Source organism: Oncorhynchus gorbuscha, linkage group LG19 (assembly GCF_021184085.1).
Source record: "Oncorhynchus gorbuscha isolate QuinsamMale2020 ecotype Even-year linkage group LG19, OgorEven_v1.0, whole genome shotgun sequence".
NCBI lineage: Eukaryota > Metazoa > Chordata > Actinopteri > Salmoniformes > Salmonidae > Oncorhynchus > Oncorhynchus gorbuscha.
This window is the reverse complement of record NC_060191.1, coordinates 77919599-77942131: the sequence shown is the minus strand read 5'-3', so window position 1 is coordinate 77942131 and position 22533 is coordinate 77919599. Positions and strand designations below refer to the sequence as shown.

General features: G+C 42.9%; 1 protein-coding gene across 1 annotated transcript in view; it reads right to left on the bottom strand.

The window, feature by feature from the left end:
* Positions 1 to 22533, bottom strand: part of bcl9l (bcl9 like) — a 98509-nt gene that overhangs the window by 5418 nt on the left and 70558 nt on the right. The window contains 2 exon segments of the mRNA XM_046314026.1: positions 5584 to 7732; positions 7735 to 8139. Of these exon segments, the coding sequence (XP_046169982.1) occupies positions 5584 to 7732; positions 7735 to 8139 (2554 nt within the window).

The window sequence follows — 22533 nt, the reverse complement described above, 5'->3', positions numbered from 1 at the left end:
GAAATATTTAGGACTAACTTATTCCTTGCCACCCATTCTGAAACTAACTGCAGCTCTCTGTTCAGTGTTGCAGTGATTTCAGTCTCTGTAGTAACTGATATATATAGAGTGTTGAGTCATTTCTTTCAGACAATCATCATTCATTTGTGTAAGTGCTGTGCTTGTTGAGCGTCCTCCCCTATAAGCATGCTGAAATGACGTTGTCAATTTGTTTACTGTAAAGTAGCATTGTATCTGGTCAAACACCATTTTTTCCGGAAGTTTACTAAGGGTTGGTTGATCGGTCTGCTATTTGAGCCAGTAAAGGGGGCTTTACTGTTCTTAGGTAGCGGAATGACTTTAGCTTCCCTCCAGGCCTGAGAGCCACACACTCTCTAGTAGGCTTAGATTGAAGATGTGGCAAATAGGAGTGGCAATATGGTCTGCTATTATCCTCAGTAATTTTCCAACATCTAGTGGAAAGCCTTCCCAGGAGAGTGGAGGCTGTTATAGCAGCAATGTTCCTACATCCAGTGGAAAGCCTTCCCAGAAGAGTGGAGGCTGTTATAGCAGCAATGTTCCAACATCTAGTGGAAAGCCTTCCCAGAAGAGTGGAGGCTGTTATAGAAGCTATGTTCCAACATCTAGTGGAAAGCCTTCCCAGAAGAGTGGAGGCTGTTATAGCAGCAATGTTCCAACATCTAGTGGAAAGCCTTCCCAGAAGAGTGGAGGCTGTTATAGCAGCAATGTTCCAACATCCAGTGGAAAGCCTTCCCAGAAGAGTGGAGGCTGTTATAGCAGCAATGTTCCAACATCTAGTGGAAAGCCTTCCCAGAAGAGTGGAGGCTGTTATAGCAGCAATGTTCCTACATCCAGTGGAAAGCCTTCCCAGAAGAGTGGAGGCTGTTATAGCAGCAATGTTCCAACATCTAGTGGAAAGCCTTCCCAGAAGAGTGGAGGCTGTTATAGCAGCAAAGGAGGGACCAACTCCATATTAATGGCCGTGATTTTGAAATGAGATGTCCGACGAGCAGGTGTATACATTCATAACTTGATCATGTTTAAATATATATTTAATGTCTGATTTGTTATTGTTACCCATCTACCAATCACTGTCTCTCTTTATGAGGCTTTCGAAAAAGCTCCCTGGTCTTTGTAGTTGACTCTGTGCTTGAAATTCAATACTTAACCGAGGGACCCTTACAGATACTTTAGGACCCCCTGATAGTCATTCATGAATCGCCCCCTATCATTTCAGAGTGAATCCGTATAACTTAAAGACTTGTAAAGTTTTACTCCTGAACTCATTTTTGCCTCAAAAAAAGGAGCTGAATATTCATATTTATTATTTATTCATAAAACACTTCTGCCATGACTGTATTATTTATTCATACTTACTGAAACACTTCTGCCATGACTGTATTATTTATTCATACTTACTAAAACACTTCTGCCATGACTGTATTATTTATTCATACTTACTAAAACACTTCTGCCATGACTGTATTATTTATTCATACTTACTAAAACACTTCTGCCATGACTGTATTATTTATTCATACTTACTAAAACACTTCTGCCATGACTGTATTATTTATTCATACTTACTAAAACACTTCTGCCATGACTGTATTATTTATTCATACTTACTAAAACACTTCTGCCATGACTGTATTATTTATTCATACTTACTAAAACACTTCTGCCATGACTGTATTATTTATTCATACTTACTAAAACACTTCTGCCATGACTGTATTATTTATTCATACTTACTAAAACACTTCTGCCATGACTGTATTATTTATTCATACTTACTAAAACACTTCTGCCATGACTGTATTATTTATTCATACTTACTAAAACACTTCTGCCATGACTGTATTATTTATTCATACTTACTAAAACACTTCTGCCATGACTGTATTATTTATTCATACTTACTAAAACACTTCTGCCATGACTGTATTATTTATTCATACTTACTAAAACACTTCTGCCATGACTGTATTATTTATTCATACTTACTAAAACACTTCTGCCATGACTGTATTATTTATTCATACTTACTAAAACACTTCTGCCATGACTGTATTATTTATTCATACTTACTAAAACACTTCTGCCATGACTGTATTATTTATTCATACTTACTAAAACACTTCTGCCATGACTGTATTATTTATTCATACTTACTAAAACACTTCTGCCATGACTGTATTATTTATTCATAAAACACTTCTGCCATGACTGTATTATTTATTCATAAAACACTTCTGCCATGACTGTATTATTTATTCATACTTACTAAAACACTTCTGCCATGACTGTATTATTTATTCATACTTACTAAAACACTTCTGCCATGACTGTATTATTTATTCATACTTACTAAAACACTTCTGCCATGACTGTATTATTTATTCATACTTACTAAAACACTTCTGCCATGACTGTATTATTTATTCATACTTACTAAAACACTTCTGCCATGACTGTATTATTTATTCATACTTACTAAAACACTTCTGCCATGACTGTATTATTTATTCATACTTACTAAAACACTTCTGCCATGACTGTATTATTTATTCATAAAACACTTCTGCCATGACTGTATTATTTATTCATAAAACACTTCTGCCATGACTGTATTATTTATTCATAAAACACTTCTGCCATGACTGTATTATTTATTCATACTTACTAAAACACTTCTGCCATGACTGTATTATTTATTCATACTTACTAAAACACTTCTGCCATGACTGTATTATTTATTCATACTTACTAAAACACTTCTGCCATGACTGTATTATTTATTCATACTTACTAAAACACTTCTGCCATGACTGTATTATTTATTCATACTTACTAAAACACTTCTGCCATGACTGTATTATTTATTCATACTTACTAAAACACTTCTGCCATGACTGTATTATTTATTCATACTTACTAAAACACTTCTGCCATGACTGTATTATTTATTCATACTTACTAAAACACTTCTGCCATGACTGTATTATTTATTCATACTTACTAAAACACTTCTGCCATGACTGTATTATTTATTCATACTTACTAAAACACTTCTGCCATGACTGTATTATTTATTCATACTTACTAAAACACTTCTGCCATGACTGTATTATTTATTCATACTTACTAAAACACTTCTGCCATGACTGTATTATTTATTTATTCAAAACACTTCTGCCATGACTGTATTATTTATTCATAAAAAACACTTCTGCCATGACTGTATTATTTATTCATACTTACTAAAACACTTCTGCCACTGTATTATTTATTCATACTCTGCCATGACTGTATTATTTATTCATACTTACTAAAACACTTCTGCCATGACTGTATTATTTATTCATACTTACTAAAACACTTCTGCCATGACTGTATTATTTATTCATACTTACTAAAACACTTCTGCCATGACTGTATTATTTATTCATACTTACTAAAACACTTCTGCCATGACTGTATTATTTATTCATAAAACACTTCTGCCATGACTGTATTATTTATTCATACTTACTAAAACACTTCTGCCATGACTGTATTATTTATTCATACTTACTAAAACACTTCTGCCATGACTGTATTACATTTGTAAGAAAAAGTAGAAATTAGTTTTCACTTTGATATTATAGAGTATTTTCTGTAGATAGTAACACAACAAAATGTGGAAACAATTCAACTGGGTGTCTACTTTTGGTGCGGCAGGTAGCCTAGTGGTTAGAGCTTTGGACTAGTAACCAGCAGGTAGCCTAGTGGTTAGAGTGTTGGACTAGTAACCAGCAGGTAGCCTAGTGGTTAGAGAGTTGGACTAGTAACCAGCAGGTAGCCTAGTGGTTAGAGAGTTGGACTAGTAACCAGCAGGTAGCCTAGTGGTTAGAGCGTTGGACTAGTAACCAGCAGGTAGCCTAGTGGTTAGAGAGTTGGACTAGTAACCAGCAGGTAGCCTAGTGGTTAGAGAGTTGGACTAGTAACCAGCAGGTAGCCTAGTGGTTAGAGAGTTGGACTAGTAACCAGCAGGTAGCCTAGTGGTTAGAGAGTTGGACTAGTAACCAGCAGGTAGCCTAGTGGTTAGAGAGTTGGACTAGTAACCAGCAGGTAGCCTAGTGGTTAGAGAGTTGGACTAGTAACCAGCAGGTAGCCTAGTGGTTAGAGAGTTGGACTAGTAACCAGCAGGTAGACTAGTGGTTAGAGCGTTGGACTAGTAACCAGCAGGTAGCCTAGTGGTTAGAGAGTTGGACTAGTAACCAGCAGGTAGCCTAGTGGTTAGAGAGTTGGACTAGTAACCAGCAGGTAGCCTAGTGGTTAGAGAGTTGGACTAGTAACCAGCAGGTAGCCTAGTGGTTAGAGAGTTGGACTAGTAACCAGCAGGTAGCCTAGTGGTTAGAGAGTTGGACTAGTAACCAGCAGGTAGCCTAGTGGTTAGAGAGTTGGACTAGTAACCAGCAGGTAGCCTAGTGGTTAGAACGTTGGACTAGTAACAAGCAGGTAGCCTAGTGGTTAGAGAGTTGGACTAGTAACCAGCAGGTAGCCTAGTGGTTAGAGAGTTGGACTAGTAACCAGCAGGTAGCCTAGTGGTTAGAGAGTTGGACTAGTAACCAGCAGGTAGCCTAGTGGTTAGAGAGTTGGACTAGTAACCAGCAGGTAGCCTAGTGGTTAGAGAGTTGGACTAGTAACCAGCAGGTAGCCTAGTGGTTAGAGAGTTGGACTAGTAACCAGCAGGTAGCCTAGTGGTTAGAGAGTTGGACTAGTAACCAGCAGGTAGCCTAGTGGTTAGAACGTTGGACTAGTAACAAGCAGGTAGCCTAGTGGTTAGAGAGTTGGACTAGTAACCAGCAGGTAGCCTAGTGGTTAGAGAGTTGGACTAGTAACCAGCAGGTAGCCTAGTGGTTAGAGAGTTGGACTAGTAACCAGCAGGTAGCCTAGTGGTTAGAGAGTTGGACTAGTAACCAGCAGGTAGCCTAGTGGTTAGAGAGTTGGACTAGTAACCAGCAGGTAGCCTAGTGGTTAGAGCGTTGGACTAGTAACCGGAAGGTGAGCTGACAAGGTACAAATCTGTCATTTCATTTCATACTGAAAGAGAGAGTCAGACCATGTGTTTGAGTTTCAGGGAGGCTGGGTAGAGGGTCCAGCCTAACCTGAGCCGGTACACTGCAGCCTTTCTAAATGACAACAGGTAAGTAAACCTACCCTCTATACCATGCTACTGTACTTACAGCACTACAGTGACATTTCATTTCATACTGAAAGAGATCTTGCACCCCAACCATTCGCATCATATTTTTGTTGCAGTATTGCTAGATGACCCTTCAATGGAGGTTAGGTCATAGTGGATAGAGCATTGGGCCAGTAACCGAAAGGTTGCTAGATCGAATCCCCGAGCTGACAAGGTACAAATCTGCCATTTTGCCCCCTGAACAAGGCAGTTAAACGTCAGAATTTGTTCCTAACTGACTAGTTAAATCAAAAAACTGATCTGAAGGAGTGATTCAAGACAGGCTATAGTACAATTTAGTGATCGTTCTTATCAGGGTGCCATCTGGGACATATCCTGTGTCTAGTTCTTACCAGTCTCTGTGGAGCTGCTGCCTCCGTTCCCCAGCCCCTTCCCACTGCCAAGTCCCCCAGGGCTGGGTAGAGCGGTCTTCGGAGAGGATGTCCACCCTGGAGACGACACCATGGCTGGAGACTTCAGACGCCCGGGGGAGTCTGAGGGAGAGCGCATACCCAGGGAGGGGCCCATCACCTGGGGAGACTTCATGGAGGAAGAGGAGGGGGTCCCGGCCCCAGAGGCAGGGGGTAGGGGGTGTTGCTGGCTTTGAGGACCCCCAGTGGAGGTTAGCTGAGGGGGGGACTTAAGTCCCGCGGCGGGGGAGTTCATGAGAGGCGATGGCTCCTGGTTAAGGGATGGAGACTTGAGCTGGTGAGGGGGAGGAGGCATCGCCGGGGAGACCATCCCGGGGTTCACGTTGATGGACAGGTCCGAAGGGTGGTGGGGGCCGAGGTCTGCGCCCCGGGGTCCCCCACCACCACCACCCATGGGCATGTGGCTGAGGCGAGACGTACCCCCCATGTGAGGCCCCCCACCATGCTGGTCAGGCAAGCCAAACATGTTAGCCCCGGGTCCCTGGAGGTAACCCCCATCGCCTCCTCCCGGTCCCCCAGGGAAGGGTCCCTGGTTGGGGAAGTGGAGCGGGCCGTCTGGTCCCTGGAGGTAACCCCCATCGCCTCCTCCCGGTCCCCCAGGGAAGGGCCCCTGGTTGGGGAAGTGGAGCGGGCCGTCTGGTCCCTGGAGCATCACTTTACTCCCTCCATGTCCTGCATCATTCTGGGCGGCCCGGATCCGAGCGATGTCCTCTTGGCTCAGCAAGTCCCTTAAAGGACCCTCTAGTGGCCCCCCTCCTCCTCTTCCTCCTCCTCTCAGCTTCTGCAGCATCATCTGCTGCTGCTGGTTCATCATGTTAACGTTCATGTTCATCCCCCCTGGGCCGAGAGAGGAGTCTACCAGATCTCTCATCTGGGGTCCCCCTCCTCCTACACCACCGCCCGGGGACCCAATCATCTCTCTGGATCCTAGGAAGTCCATGGGGTCCCCCCTTGATCCTGGCCCTCTGCCCATCCCCTGGTTGGGGAACCCACCTGGCCCCTCCATCATCCTGGGCCCCCCCATACCCTGTTGTTGGACTATCCTCTCCAGCTCCAGGTGGTGGAGCCCCTGTAGCTGCCTCTTCTCCATGATGCGGAACATATCTTCCCGGGTCAGCATGCGCTCAGGGTCACCCTGCATGTGTTGGGGGGGTCCCCCACCTGGCCCCCCATGGTAGAATGGCCCCCTGCCACCACCCATCATGTTGGGGGGCAGGTCCTCTATCCACATGCCTGGCCTGGCTGCCCGTTGGGGACTGAGACCCTCGATGGATAACACCCCTCCAGGACTGCTTGGAAACCCCCCCCCTCCAGGGGGAACCCTCTGCATCTGGCCCAGGAAACGTGGCCCCCGGGGCCCCTCCTGGTGCATGTCTATCATCCGAGGGTTACCGGGCCCCATCCCTCCCGGACCCATCATGGGCCCCCCGGGCCCCCACTGCTGCTCCCCAGACTTGCTGTGGTATGGCGGAGGGGGACCCCTCATCATAACCGGGGCACCCATCTCCTGCATCAATCTGAAGTGCTGTGGGTGTGTGTGAGGGTTAGGCTGAAGCTCCTCCTGCCTTCTCTTCTCCTGGTAATAATCCTCCTGCAGCTGCCTCCAGGCCACCTGCTCTGGGGTCAGTCCGTCAGGACCCAAGAGGGTCCCCATGTCCAGGCCCCCGGGGGAGTGGAGGTGGCGGTCGGGGTGGTGGGGACCCCCCATGGGAGAGCCGTCCATCCCCCCTGCCCCCCCCAGATGCTGCGCCTGGGAGATGATGGACCTGAGAGGCTCCTCGTACTTCTTCATCTTGCCCATAGGGGGAAGCAACATGTTGTTAGCATCGTTGTTATTATTACCGCTATTCTCCGCGTCCTCCTGCGGACCGCCGCCACTACCTTCAATGTTCACGTTGTTTACATTGTTGGGGTTGTTGTTGGGGCCTGGTGGCTCTCCGGCGCCCCCTGCTGTCCCGGAGCGGAGCAAAAGCCTCTCGATGTCCCTGAGGGTCTGTAGAGACCTCTCTCTGTGTTCCAGCTGTTCTTTAGACAGACCCCCGTCTCCTCCATTACCCCCTGGACCCCCCCGCCCCTCGCCCCCACGTCGACCTGCAGGTGGGCTGAGAGCACCGAGGGGCTACCCGACGGAGACACCCCCGTGCTGGGGTGAGGCAGCACCCCTTTCCCCTCCCCTCCACGACCTCCACCCCCAGGGCCTGGGCCAGAAGGTATAGGTGCAACAGCGTTCCCTGGCTGGTGGGAGGGAGTACTGCTAATGTTATTGGAGGCTCCAAGACCCCCCGGTCTGCTCTGGGGGGGCTCAGAGTCGGGGTGTCCCGTGGAAGAGGGTGTCCTGCTTCCCGCAGCCTGAAGGTGGCTCCCTACCACAGAGGCCGGTCTGGGGGTGCCGCTCTGGGACTTGGGGGTGCCCATGGGAGGGGTGCTGCTGGAGCTCAGCTGCCCTGACAGACTGGGATGTTTCCCTGATGGGGCACACTGTGGGAGAGGAGAGACAGGGGGAGGGGAAAGACAGGGGGAGGGGAGAGGCAGGGGAGGGGAAAGACAGGGGGAGGGGAGAGGCGGGGGGAGGGGAGAGGTAGGGGGAGGGGAGAGGGAGGGGGAGAGGGAGGGGAAAGACAGGGGAGGGGAGAGACAGGGGGAGAGGAGAGGCAGGGGAGGGGAGAGACAGGGGGAGGGGAGAGGCAGGGGGAGGGGAGAGGCAGGGGAAAGACAGGGGGAGGGGAGAGGCGGGGGAGGGGAAAGACAGGGGGAGAGGAGAGTCAGGGGAGGGGAGAGACAGGGGGAGGGGAGAGGCAGGGGGAGGGGAGAGGCAGGGGAGGGGAAAGACAGGGGGAGGGGAGAGGCGGGGGAGGGGAGAGACAGGGGAGGGGAGAGACAGGGGGAGGGGAGAGACAGGGGGAGGGGAGCGGCAGGGGGAGGGGAAAGACAGGGGGAGAGGAGAGGCAGGGGAGGGGAGAGACAGGGGAGGGGAGAGGCAGGGGGAAGGGGAGAGGCAGGGGGAGGGGAGAGGCGGGGGGGAGGGGAGAGGCAGGGGGAGGGGAGAGGACAGGGGGAGGGGAGAGAAAGACAGGGGGAGGGGAGAGAAAGACAGGGGAGGGGAGAGAAAGACAGGGGAGGGGAGAGAAAGACAGGGGGAGGGGAGAGGGAGGGGTAGGGAGAGAAAGACAGGGGGAGGGGAGAGGGAGGGGTAGGGGAGAGAAAGACAGGTGGAGGGGATAGGGTGGGGTAGGGGAGAGAAAGACAGGGGGAGGGGAGAGAAAGACAGGGGGAGGGGAGAGAAAGACAGGGGGAGGGGAGAGAAAGACAGGGGGCAGGGGAGAGAAAGACAGGGGGAGGGGAGAGAAAGACAGGGGGGAGGGGAGACAGATCAGATAACTATTACAGGTTGTTAATAAACCCTTCTCATAATACATTTTAAAGGTTCAGAAATGCTTATGACAAGTATTAAAGCATTATACTGTTCGGTAGTGTTATACTGTTTGGTAGTGTTATACTGTAGTGTTATACTGTAGTGTTATACTGTAGTGTTATACTGTTCGGTAGTGTTATACTGTTTGGTAGTGTTATACTGTAGTGTTATACTGTAGTGTTATACTGTAGTGTTATACTGTTCGGTAGTGTTATACTGTTCGGTAGTGTTATACTGTTCGGTAGTGTTACACTGTCGGTAGTGTTACACTGTTCGGTAGTGTTACACTGTTCGGTAGTGTTATACTGTTCGATAGTGTTACACTGTAGTGTTATACTGTTCGGTAGTGTTATACTGTTCGATAGTGTTACACTGTAGTGTTACACTGTTCGGTAGTGTTATACTGTTCGATAGTGTTACACTGTTCGGTAGTGTTATACTGTTCGGTAGTGTTATACTGTAGTGTTATACTGTTCGGTAGTGTTACACTGTTCGGTAGTGTTACACTGTTCGGTAGTGTTATACTGTTCGATAGTGTTACACTGTAGTGTTATACTGTTCGGTAGTGTTATACTGTAGTGTTACACTGTTCGGTAGTGTTATACTGTAGTGTTATACTGTAGTGTTACACTGTTCGGTAGTGTTATACTGTTCGGTAGTGTTATACTGTAGTGTTATACTGTTCGGTAGTGTTATACTGTTCGGTAGTGTTATACTGTAGTGTTACACTGTTCGGTAGTGTTATACTGTTCGGTAGTGTTACACTGTTCGGTAGTGTTACACTGTTCGGTAGTGTTATACTGTAGTGTTATACTGTAGTGTTATACTGTTCGGTAGTGTTACACTGTTCGGTAGTGTTACACTGTTCGGTAGTGTTACACTGTTCGGTAGTGTTATACTGTTCGGTAGTGTTACACTGTTCGGTAGTGTTACACTGTTCGGTAGTGTTACACTGTTCGGTAGTGTTATACTGTTCGGTAGTGTTATACTGTTCGGTAGTGTTACACTGTTCGGTAGTGTTACAATGTTCAGTAGTGTTACACTGTAGTGTTACACTGTTCGGTAGTGTTACAATGTTCGGTAGTGTTACACTGTAGTGTTATACTGTTCGGTAGTGTTACACTGTTCGGTAGTGTTACAATGTTCGGTAGTGTTACACTGTAGTGTTACACTGTTCGGTAGTGTTACAATGTTCGGTAGTGTTATACTGTAGTGTTACACTGTTCGGTAGTGTTACACTGTAGTGTTACACTGTTCGGTAGTGTTATACTGTTCGGTAGTGTTATACTGTAGTGTTACACTGTTCGGTAGTGTTACACTGTTCGGTAGTGTTACACTGTTCGGTAGTGTTATACCTGTTCGGTAGTGTTATACTGTTCGGTAGTGTTATACTGTTCGGTAGTGTTATACTGTTCGGTAGTGTGACACTGTTCGGTAGTGTTATACTGTTCGGTAGTGTTATACTGTTCGGTAGTGTTACACTGTAGTGTTATACTGTAGTGTTATACTGTAGTGTTACACTGTTCGGTAGTGTGACACTGTTCGGTAGTGTTATACTGTTCGGTAGTGTTATACTGTTCGGTAGTGTTACACTGTAGTGTTATACTGTAGTGTTATACTGTAGTGTTACACTGTTCGGTAGTGTTACACTGTTCGGTAGTGTTACACTGTAGTGTTATACTGTAGTGTTATACTGTTCGGTAGTGTTACACTGTAGTGTTATACTGTTCGGTAGTGTTATACTGTAGTGTTATACTGTTCGGTAGTGTTACACTGTTCGGTAGTGTTACACTGTTCGGTAGTGTTACACTGTAGTGTTATACTGTAGTGTTATACTGTTCGGTAGTGTTACACTGTTCGGTAGTGTTATACTGTTCGGTAGTGTTACACTGTTCGGTAGTGTTACACTGTAGTGTTATACTGTTCGGTAGTGTTATACTGTTCGGTAGTGTTATACTGTTCGGTAGTGTTATACTGTTCGGTAGTGTTACACTGTTCGGTAGTGTTATACTGTAGTGTTATACTGTAGTGTTATACTGTAGTGTTATACTGTAGTGTTATACTGTTCGGTAGTGTTATACTGTTCGGTAGTGTTATACTGTTCGGTAGTGTTACACTGTTCGGTAGTGTTATACTGTTCGGTAGTGTTATACTGTTCGGTAGTGTTATACTGTAGTGTTATACTGTAGTGTTATACTGTAGTGTTATACTGTTCGGTAGTGTTATACTGTTCGGTAGTGTTATACTGTTCGGTAGTGTTATACTGTAGTGTTATACTGTAGTGTTATACTGTTCGGTAGTGTTATACTGTAGTGTTATACTGTAGTGTTATACTGTAGTGTTATACTGTTCGGTAGTGTTATACTGTAGTGTTATACTGTTCGGTAGTGTTATACTGTAGTGTTATACTGTTCGGTAGTGTTATACTGTAGTGTTATACTGTTCGGTAGTGTTATACTGTAGTGTTATACTGTTCGGTAGTGTTATACTGTTCTGGTAGTGTTACACTGTTCGGTAGTGTTACACTGTGTTATACTGTTCGGTAGTGTTATACTGTTCGGTAGTGTTATACTGTTCGGTAGTGTTATACTGTTGTTATACTGTAGTGTTACACTGTTGTTACGTAGTGTTACACTGTAGTGTTATACTGTAGTGTTATACTGTTCGGTAGTGTTATACTGTTCGGTAGTGTTATACTGTAGTGTTATACTGTAGTGTTATACTGTAGTGTTATACTGTAGTGTTACACTGTTCGGTAGTGTTATACTGTTCGGTAGTGTTACACTGTAGTGTTATACTGTAGTGTTACACTGTAGTGTTATACTGTAGTGTTATACTGTTCGGTAGTGTTACACTGTTCGGTAGTGTTACACTGTTCGGTAGTGTTATACTGTAGTGTTATACTGTAGTGTTATACTGTTCGTAGTGTTATACTGTTCGGTAGTGTTATACTGGTTATACTGTTACACTGTAGTGTTAACTGACTATAAAGTGTTAACTGTAAATGTTATACTGTAGTGTTATACTGTAGTGTTATACTGTTCGGTAGTGTTACACTGTTCGGTAGTGTTACACTGTTCGGTAGTGTTATACTGTTCGGTAGTGTTACACTGTTGTTACACTGGTAGTGTTACACTGTTCGGTAGTGTTACACTGTTCGGTAGTGTTACACTGTTGTTATACGTTCTGTAGTGTTATACTGTTCGGTAGTGTTATACTGTTGTTATACTGTTCGGTAGTGTTACAATGTTCAGTAGTGTTACTGTACTGTAGTGTTACACTGTTCGGTAGTGTTACACTGTTCACTGTAGTGTTACACTGTAGTGTTATACTGTTCGGTAGTGTTACACTGTTCTGTAGTGTTACACTGTTCGGTAGTGTTACACTGTAGTGTTACACTGTTTATACTGTAGTGTTACACTGTTCGGTAGTGTTATACTGTAGTGTTACACTGTTCGGTAGTGTTACACTGTAGTGTTACACTGTTCGGTAGTGTTATACTGTTGTTATACTGTAGTGTTATACTGTAGTGTTACACTGTTCGGTAGTGTTACACTGTTCGGTAGTGTTACACTGTTCGGTAGTGTTATACTGTAGTGTTATACTGTAGTGTTATACTGTAGTGTTATACTGTGTTATACTGTTCTGTTCGGTAGTGTTACACTGTTGTTACACTGTTCGTAGTGTTACACTGTTCGGTAGTGTTATACTGTGTTCGGTAGTGTTATACTGTTCGGTAGTGTTAGTGTTACAGTGTTATACTGTAGTGTTATACTGTAGTGTTACACTGTTTATACTGTAGTGTTATACTGTTCGGTAGTGTTATACTGTTCGGTAGTGTTATACTGTAGTGTTATACTGTAGTGTTATACTGTAGTGTTATACTGTAGTGTTATACTGTAGTGTTATACTGTTCGGTAGTGTTATACTGTTCGGTAGTGTTACACTGTAGTGTTATACTGTAGTGTTATACTGTTCGGTAGTGTTACACTGTAGTGTTATACTGTTCGTGTTATACTGTAGTGTTATACTGTTGTTATACGGTAGTGTTACACTGTTCGGTAGTGTTACACTGTAGTGTTATACTGTTCGGTAGTGTTATACTGTAGTGTTATACTGTTCGGTAGTGTTACTGTACTGTTCGGTGTTATGTTCGGTAGTGTTACACTGTTCGGTAGTGTTACACTGTTCGGTAGTGTTATACAGTGTTATACTGTTCGGTAGTGTTGTAGTGTTATACTGTTCGGTAGTGTTACACTGTAGTGTTATACTGTTCGGTAGTGTTATACTGTTCGGTAGTGTTATACTGTAGTGTTATACTGTTCGGTAGTGTTATACTGTAGTGTTATACTGTTCGGTAGTGTTATACTGTAGTGTTATACTGTTCGGTAGTGTTATACTGTTCGGTAGTGTTATACTGTTCGGTAGTGTTACACTGTTCGGTAGTGTTATACTGTTCGGTAGTGTTATACTGTTCGGTAGTGTTATACTGTAGTGTTATACTGTAGTGTTATACTGTAGTGTTATACTGTTCGGTAGTGTTATACTGTAGTGTTATACTGTAGTGTTATACTGTAGTGTTATACTGTAGTGTTATACTGTTCGGTAGTGTTATACTGTTGTTATACTGTTCGGTAGTGTTATACTGTAGTGTTATACTGTAGTGTTATACTGTAGTGTTATACTGTTCGGTAGTGTTATACTGTTCGGTAGTGTTATACTGTTCGGTAGTGTTACACTGTTCGGTAGTGTTACACTGTAGTGTTATACTGTTCGGTAGTGTTATACTGTTCGGTAGTGTTATACTGTTCGGTAGTGTTATACTGTTCGGTAGTGTTACACTGTAGTGTTATACTGTTCGGTAGTGTTATACTGTTCGGTAGTGTTATACTGTAGTGTTATACTGTAGTGTTATACTGTAGTGTTATACTGTAGTGTTACACTGTTCGGTAGTGTTATACTGTTCGGTAGTGTTACACTGTAGTGTTATACTGTAGTGTTACACTGTAGTGTTATACGGTAGTGTTACACTGTTCGGTAGTGTTACACTGTTCGGTAGTGTTACACTGTTCGGTAGTGTTATACTGTAGTGTTATACTGTAGTGTTATACTGTTCGGTAGTGTAAGTCGCTCTGGATAAGAGCGTCTGCTAAATGACTTAAATGTAATGTAAATGTTATACTGTAGTGTTATACTGTAGTGTTACACTGTTCGGTAGTGTTACACTGTTCGGTAGTGTTACACTGTAGTGTTATACTGTAGTGTTATACTGTAGTGTTATACTGTTCGGTAGTGTTACACTGTTCGGTAGTGTTACACTGTTCGGTAGTGTTATACTGTTCGGTAGTGTTATACTGTTCGGTAGTGTTATACTGTAGTGTTATACTGTAGTGTTATACTGTTCGGTAGTGTTATACTGTAGTGTTATACTGTAGTGTTATACTGTAGTGTTACACTGTTCGGTAGTGTTACACTGTTCGGTAGTGTTACACTGTAGTGTTATACTGTAGTGTTATACTGTAGTGTTATACTGTTCGGTAGGGTTACACTGTTCGGTAGTGTTACACTGTAGTGTTATACTGTAGTGTTATACTGTTCGGTAGTGTTATACTGTAGTGTTATACTGTTCGGTAGTGTTACACTGTTCGGTAGTGTTACACTGTAGTGTTATACTGTAGTGTTACACTGTTCGGTAGTGTTATACTGTAGTGTTATACTGTTCGGTAGTGTTATACTGTAGTGTTACACTGTTCGGTAGTGTTACACTGTTCGGTAGTGTTACACTGTTCGGTAGTGTTATTCTGTAGTGTTATACTGTTCGGTAGTGTTATACTGTAGTGTTATACTGTTCGGTAGTGTTATACTGTAGTGTTACAATGTTCGGTAGTGTTACACTGTTCGGTAGTGTTATACTGTTCGGTAGTGTTACACTGTTCGGTAGTGTTATACTGTTCGGTAGTGTTACACTGTTCGGTAGTGTTACACTGTTCGGTAGTGTTATACTGTTCGGTAGTGTTACACTGTTCGGTAGTGTTACACTGTAGTGTTATACTGTTCTGTAGTGTTATACTGTAGTGTTATACTGTAGTGTTACACTGTTCGGTAGTGTTATACTGTAGTGTTACACTGTAGTGTTATACTGTAGTGTTATACTGTAGTGTTATACTGTAGTGTTACACTGTAGTGTTACACTGTTCGGTAGTGTTATACTGTAGTGTTACACTGTAGTGTTATACTGTAGTGTTATACTGTAGTGTTACACTGTTCGGTAGTGTTATACTGTAGTGTTACACTGTAGTGTTATACTGTAGTGTTATACTGTAGTGTTACACTGTAGTGTTAGACTGTAGTGTTACACTGTAGTGTTACACTGTAGTGTTATACTGTAGTGTTATACTGTAGTGTTACACTATTCGGTAGTGTTACACTGTAGTGTTATACTGTAGTGTTACACTGTTCGGTAGTGTTACACTGTTCGGTAGTGTTATACTGTAGTGTTACACTGTTCGGTAGTGTTACACTGTTCGGTAGTGTTACACTGTTCGGTAGTGTTACACTGTAGTGTTATACTGTAGTGTTATACTGTAGTGTTATACTGTAGTGTTATACTGTTCGGTAGTGTTATACTGTAGTGTTACACTATTCGGTAGTGTTACACTGTAGTGTTATACTGTTCGGTAGTGTTATACTGTAGTGTTACACTGTTCGGTAGTGTTACACTGTTCGGTAGTGTTATACTGTAGTGTTATACTGTAGTGTTATACTGTAGTGTTATACTGTAGTGTTACACTGTTTGGTAGTGTTACACTGTAGTGTTATACTGTAGTGTTATACTGTGCTGTAGTGTTATACTGTTCGGTAGTGTTATACTGTTCGGTAGTGTTATACTGTAGTGTTATACTGTAGTGTTATACTGTAGTGTTATACTGTAGTGTTATACTGTAGTGTTATACTGTTCGGTAGTGTTATACTGTTCGGTAGTGTTATACTGTAGTGTTATACTGTAGTGTTATACTGTAGTGTTATACTGTTCGGAAGTGTTATACTGTAGTGTTACACTGTTCGGTAGTGTTACACTGTTCGGTAGTGTTACACTGTTCGGTAGTGTTATACTGTAGTGTTATACTGTTCGGTAGTGTTACACTGTTCGGTAGTGTTACACTGTAGTGTTATACTGTTCGGTAGTGTTACACTGTTCGGTAGTGTTACACTGTTCGGTAGTGTTATACTGTTCGGTAGTGTTATACTGTTCGGTAGTGTTACACTGTAGTGTTATACTGTTCGGTAGTGTTATACTGTTCGGTAGTGTTACACTGTAGTGTTACACTGTTCGGTAGTGTTATAATGTTCAGTAGTGTTATACTGTTCGGTAGTGTTATACTGTTCGGTAGTGTTACACTGTTCGGTAGTGTTACACTGTTCGGTAGTGTTACACTGTAGTGTTATACTGTAGTGTTATACTGTAGTGTTATACTGTAGTGTTACACTGTAGTGTTACACTGTTCGGTAGTGTTATACTGTAGTGTTACACTGTAGTGTTATACTGTAGTGTTATACTGTAGTGTTACACTGTTCGGTAGTGTTATACTGTAGTGTTACACTGTAGTGTTACACTGTAGTGTTACACTGTAGTGTTACACTGTTCGGTAGTGTTATACTGTAGTGTTATACTGTAGTGTTATACTAGTGTTATACTGTTCGGTAGTGTTACACTGTTCGGTAGTGTTATACTGTAGTGTTACACTGTTCGGTAGTGTTACACTGTTCTGGTGTTAGTTCGTTATACTGTAGTGTTACACTGTTCGGTAGTGTTACACTGTTCGGTAGTGTTACACTGTTCGGTAGTGTTACACTGTAGTGTTACACTGTAGTGTTACACTGTAGTGTTATACTGTAGTGTTATACTGTTCGGTAGTGTTATACTGTAGTGTTACACTATTCGTAGTGTTATACTGTTCGGTAGTGTTATACTGTAGTGTTATACTGTTCGTGTTACACTGTTCGGTAGTGTTACACTGTTCGGTAGTGTTATACTGTTCGTAGTGTTATACTGTAGTGTTATACTGTTCGGTGTTATACTGTGTTGTTATACTGTAGTGTTACACTGTTTGGTAGTGTTATACTGTAGTGTTATACTGTAGTGTTATACTGTTCGGTAGTGTTATACTGTTCGGTAGTGTTATACTGTTCGGTAGTGTTACACTGTTCGTGTTATACTGTAGTGTTAGTGTTATACTGTAGTGTTATACTGTTCGGTGTTACACTGTTCGGTAGTGTTATACTGTTCGGTAGTGTTATACTGTTCGGTAGTGTTATACTGTAGTGTTATACGTAGTGTTATACTGTAGTGTTATACTGTTCGGTAGTGTTATACTGTAGTGTTACACTGTTCGGTAGTGTTACACTGTTCGGTAGTGTTACACTGTTCGGTAGTGTTATACTGTAGTGTTATACTGTTCGGTAGTGTTACACTGTAGTGTTACACTGTAGTGTTATACTGTTCGGTAGTGTTACACTGTTCGGTAGTGTTACACTGTTAGGTAGTGTTATACTGTTCGGTAGTGTTATACTGTTCGGTAGTGTTACACTGTAGTGTTATACTGTTCGGTAGTGTTATACTGTTCGGTAGTGTTACACTGTAGTGTTACACTGTTCGGTAGTGTTATACTGTTCAGTGTTAGTATACTGTTAGTGTTATACTGTGTTACACTGTTCGTAGTGTTACACTGTAGTGTTATACTGTTCGGTAGTGTTATATACTGTTCGGTAGTGTTATACTGTTCGGTAGTGTTACACTGTAGTGTTAGTTCGGTAGTGTTACACTGTTCGGTAGTGTTATAATGTTCAGTAGTGTTATACTGTTGTTATACTGTTCGGTAGTGTTATACTGTTCGGTAGTGTTACACTGTTCGGTAGTGTTATACTGTTCGGTAGTGTTATACTGTTGTTATACTGTTCGGTAGTGTTAGTGTTATACTGTTCGGTGTTATACTGTAGTGTTATACTGTTCGGTAGTGTTATACTGTAGTGTTATACTGTTCGGTAGTGTTATACTGTTCGGTAGTGTTACACTGTAGTGTTATATTGTTCGGTAGTGTTAGTGTTACACTGTTCGGTAGTGTTATACTGTTCGGTAGTGTTACACTGTAGTGTTATACTGTTCGGTAGTGTTACACTGTAGTGTTACACTGTTCGGTAGTGTTACACTGTAGTGTTACACTGTTCGGTAGTGTTACACTGTAGTGTTATACTGTAGTGTTATACTGTAGTGTTATACTGTTCGGTAGTGTTACACTGTTCGGTAGTGTTACACTGTAGTGTTATACTGTAGTGTTACACTGTAGTGTTATACTGTAGTGTTATACTGTAGTGTTACACTGTAGTGTTACACTGTAGTGTTATACTGTAGTGTTATACTGTAGTGTTACACTGTTCGGTAGTGTTACACTGTTCGGTAGTGTTACACTGTTCGGTAGTGTTACACTGTTCGGTAGTGTTATACTGTAGTGTTATACTGTTCGGTACTGTTACACTGTAGTGTTACACTGTAGTGTTATACTGTAGTGTTATACTGTAGTGTTATACTGTAGTGTTATACTGTAGTGTTACACTGTTCGGTAGTGTTACACTGTTCGGTAGTGTTACACTGTTCGGTAGTGTTATACTGTTCGTGTTATAGTGTTATACTGTTCGGTACTGTTCGGTAGTGTTACACTGTTCGGTAGTGTTACACTGTTCGGTAGTGTTATACTGTTCGGTAGTGTTACACTGTAGTGTTATACTGTTCGGTAGTGTTACACTGTATTGTTACACTGTTCGGTAGTGTTATACTGTTCGGTAGTGTTACACTGTAGTGTTACACTGTTCGGTAGTGTTATACTGTTCGGTAGTGTTATACTGTAGTGTTATACTGTTCGGTAGTGTTATACTGTTCGGTAGTGTTACACTGTTCGGTAGTGTTACACTGTTCGGTAGTGTTACACTGTTCGGTAGTGTTACACTGTAGTGTTATACTGTTCGGTAGTGTTACACTGTAGTGTTATACTGTTCGGTAGTGTTACACTGTTCGGTAGTGTTATACTGTAGTGTTACACTGTTCGGTAGTGTTACACTGTAGTGTTATACTGTTCGGTAGTGTTATACTGTTCGGTAGTGTTATACTGTAGTGTTATACTGTAGTGTTATACTGTTCGGTAGTGTTACACTGTTCGGTAGTGTTACACTGTTCGGTAGTGTTATACTGTAGTGTTATACTGTTCGGTAGTGTTATACTGTAGTGTTACACTGTTCGGTAGTGTTATACTGTTCGGTAGTGTTATACTGTTCGGTAGTGTTATACTGTTCGGTAGTGTTACACTGTTCGGTAGTGTTACACTGTTCGGTAGTGTTATACTGTAGTGTTATACTGTTCGGTAGTGTTATACTGTTCGGTAGTGTTACACTGTAGTGTTATACTGTTCGGTAGTGTTACACTGTAGTGTTACACTGTTCGGTAGTGTTACACTGTGTGTTATACTGTTTGGTAGTGTTATACTGTTTGGTAGTGTTATACTGTTCGGTAGTGTTACACTGTTCGGTAGTGTTATACTGTAGTGTTATACTGTAGTGTTATACTGTAGTGTTACACTGTTCGGTAGTGTTATACTGTTCGGTAGTGTTATACTGTTCGGTAGTGTTATACTGTTCGGTAGTGTTATACTGTTCGGTAGTGTTATACTGTTCGGTAGTGTTATACTGTTCGTAGTGTTAGTGTTATACTGTTCGTTGTAGTGTTATACTGTTCGGTAGTGTTATACTGTAGTGTTATACTGTAGTGTTATACTGTAGTGTTATACTGTTGTTATACTGGTAGTGTTATACTGTTCTGGTAGTGTTATACTGTAGTGTTATACTGTTCGGTAGTGTTATACTGTTCGGTAGTGTTACACTGTTCGGTAGTGTTATACTGTTGTTACACTGGTAGTGTTACTGTTCTGTAGTGTTATACTGTTCGGTAGTGTTATACTGTTCGGTAGTGTTATACTGTTCGGTAGTGTTATACTGTTCGGTAGTGTTACACTGTTCGGTAGTGTTACACTGTTCGGTAGTGTTATACTGTTCGGTAGTGTTATGTAGTGTTATACTGTTCGGTAGTGTTATACTGTTCGGTAGTGTTATACTGTAGTGTTATACTGTAGTGTTATACTGTTCGGTAGTGTTATACTGTTGTTATACTGTTCGGTAGTGTTATACTGTTCGGTAGTGTTATACTGTTCGGTAGTGTGATACTGTTCGGTAGTGTTACCGACACCTGTATATTCATGGAGACTTTATGCAAAGCATTGCATATCTGAAGCAAAACACAGCCTGTAGTTTCTACTACAAATGGGAACAAAGACAAGTATGTGAACAGAGAAAGATGCAGCTTCACACCTCCTCGAACACCTGGAGGTTCACACTTTCACTTCCCATTAGTCAGATATCACCCTGTACTATCAGTACCCACTAGTCAGATATCACCCTGTACCATCAGTACCCACTAGTCAGATATCACCCTGTACCATCAGTACCCACTAGTCAGATATCACCCTGTACCATCACCCTGTACTATCAGTACCCACTAGTCAGATATCACCCTGTACCATCACCCTGTACCATCAGTACCCACTAGTCAGATATCACCCTGTACTATCAGTACCCACTAGTCAGATATCACCCTGTACTATCAGTACCCACTAGTCAGATATCACCCTGTACCATCAGTACCCACTAGTCAGATATCACCCTGTACTATCAGTACCCACTAGTCAGATATCACCCTGTACTATCAGTACCCACTAGTCAGATATCACCCTGTACCATCAGTACCCACTAGTCAGATATCACCCTGTACCATCAGTACCCACTAGTCAGATATCACCCTGTACCATCAGTACCCACTAGTCAGATATCACCCTGTACCATCAGTACCCACTAGTCACTGTACCATCAGTACCCACTATCACCCTGTACCATCAGTACCCACTAGTCAGATATCACCCTGTACCATCAGTACCCACTAGTCAGATATCACCCTGTACCATCAGTACCCACTAGTCAGATATCACCCTGTACCATCAGTACCCACTAGTCAGATATCCACTATCAGTACCCACTAGTCAGATATCACCCTGTACCATCAGTACCCACTAGTCAGATATCACCCTGTACCATCAGTACCCACTAGTCAGATATCACCCTGTACCATCAGTACCCACTAGTCAGATATCACCCTGTACTATCAGTACCCACTAGTCAGATATCACCCTGTACCATCAGTACCCACTAGTCAGATATCACCCTGTACCATCAGTACCCACTAGTCAGATATCACCCTGTACCATCAGTACCCACTAGTCAGATATCACCCTGTACCATCAGTACCCACTAGTCAGATATCACCCTGTACCATCAGTACCCACTAGTCAGATATCACCCTGTACCATCAGTACCCACTAGTCAGATATCACCCTGTACCATCAGTACCCACTAGTCAGATATCACCCTGTACTATCAGTACCCACTAGTCAGATATCACCCTGTACCATCAGTACCCACTATCACCCTGTACCATCAGTACCCACTAGTCAGATATCACCCTGTACCATCAGTACCCACTAGTCAGATATCACCCTGTACCATCAGTACCCATTAGTCAGATATCACCCTGTACTATCAGTACCCACTAGTCAGATATCACCCTATACTATCACCCTGTACCATAGTACCCACTAGTCAGATATCACCCTGTACTATCAGTACCCACTAGTCAGATATCACCCTGTACTATCACCCTGTACCATCAGTACCCACTAGTCAGATATCACCCTGTACTATCACCCTGTACTATCAGTACCCACTAGTCAGATATCACCCTGTACTATCAGTACCCACTAGTCAGATATCACCCTGTACTATCAGTACCCACTAGTCAGATATCACCCTGTACCATCAGTACCCACTAGTCAGATATCACCCTGTACTATCAGTACCCACTAGTCAGATATCACCCTGTACTATCACCCTGTACCATCAGTACCCACTAGTCAGATATCACCCTGTACTATCACCCTGTACCATCAGTACCCACTAGTCAGATATCACCCTGTACTATCAGTACCCACTAGTCAGATATCACCCTGTACTATCACCCTGTACCATCAGTACCCACTAGTCAGATATCACCCTGTACTATCAGTACCCACTAGTCAGATATCACCCTGTACTATCAGTACCCACTAGTCAGATATCACCCTGTACCATCAGTACCCACTAGTCAGATATCACCCTGTACCATCAGTACCCACTAGTCAGATATCACCCTGTACCATCAGTACCCACTAGTCAGATATCACCCTGTACTATCAGTACCCATTAGTCAGATATCACCCTGTACTATCACCCTGTACCATCAGTACCCACTAGTCAGATATCACCCTGTA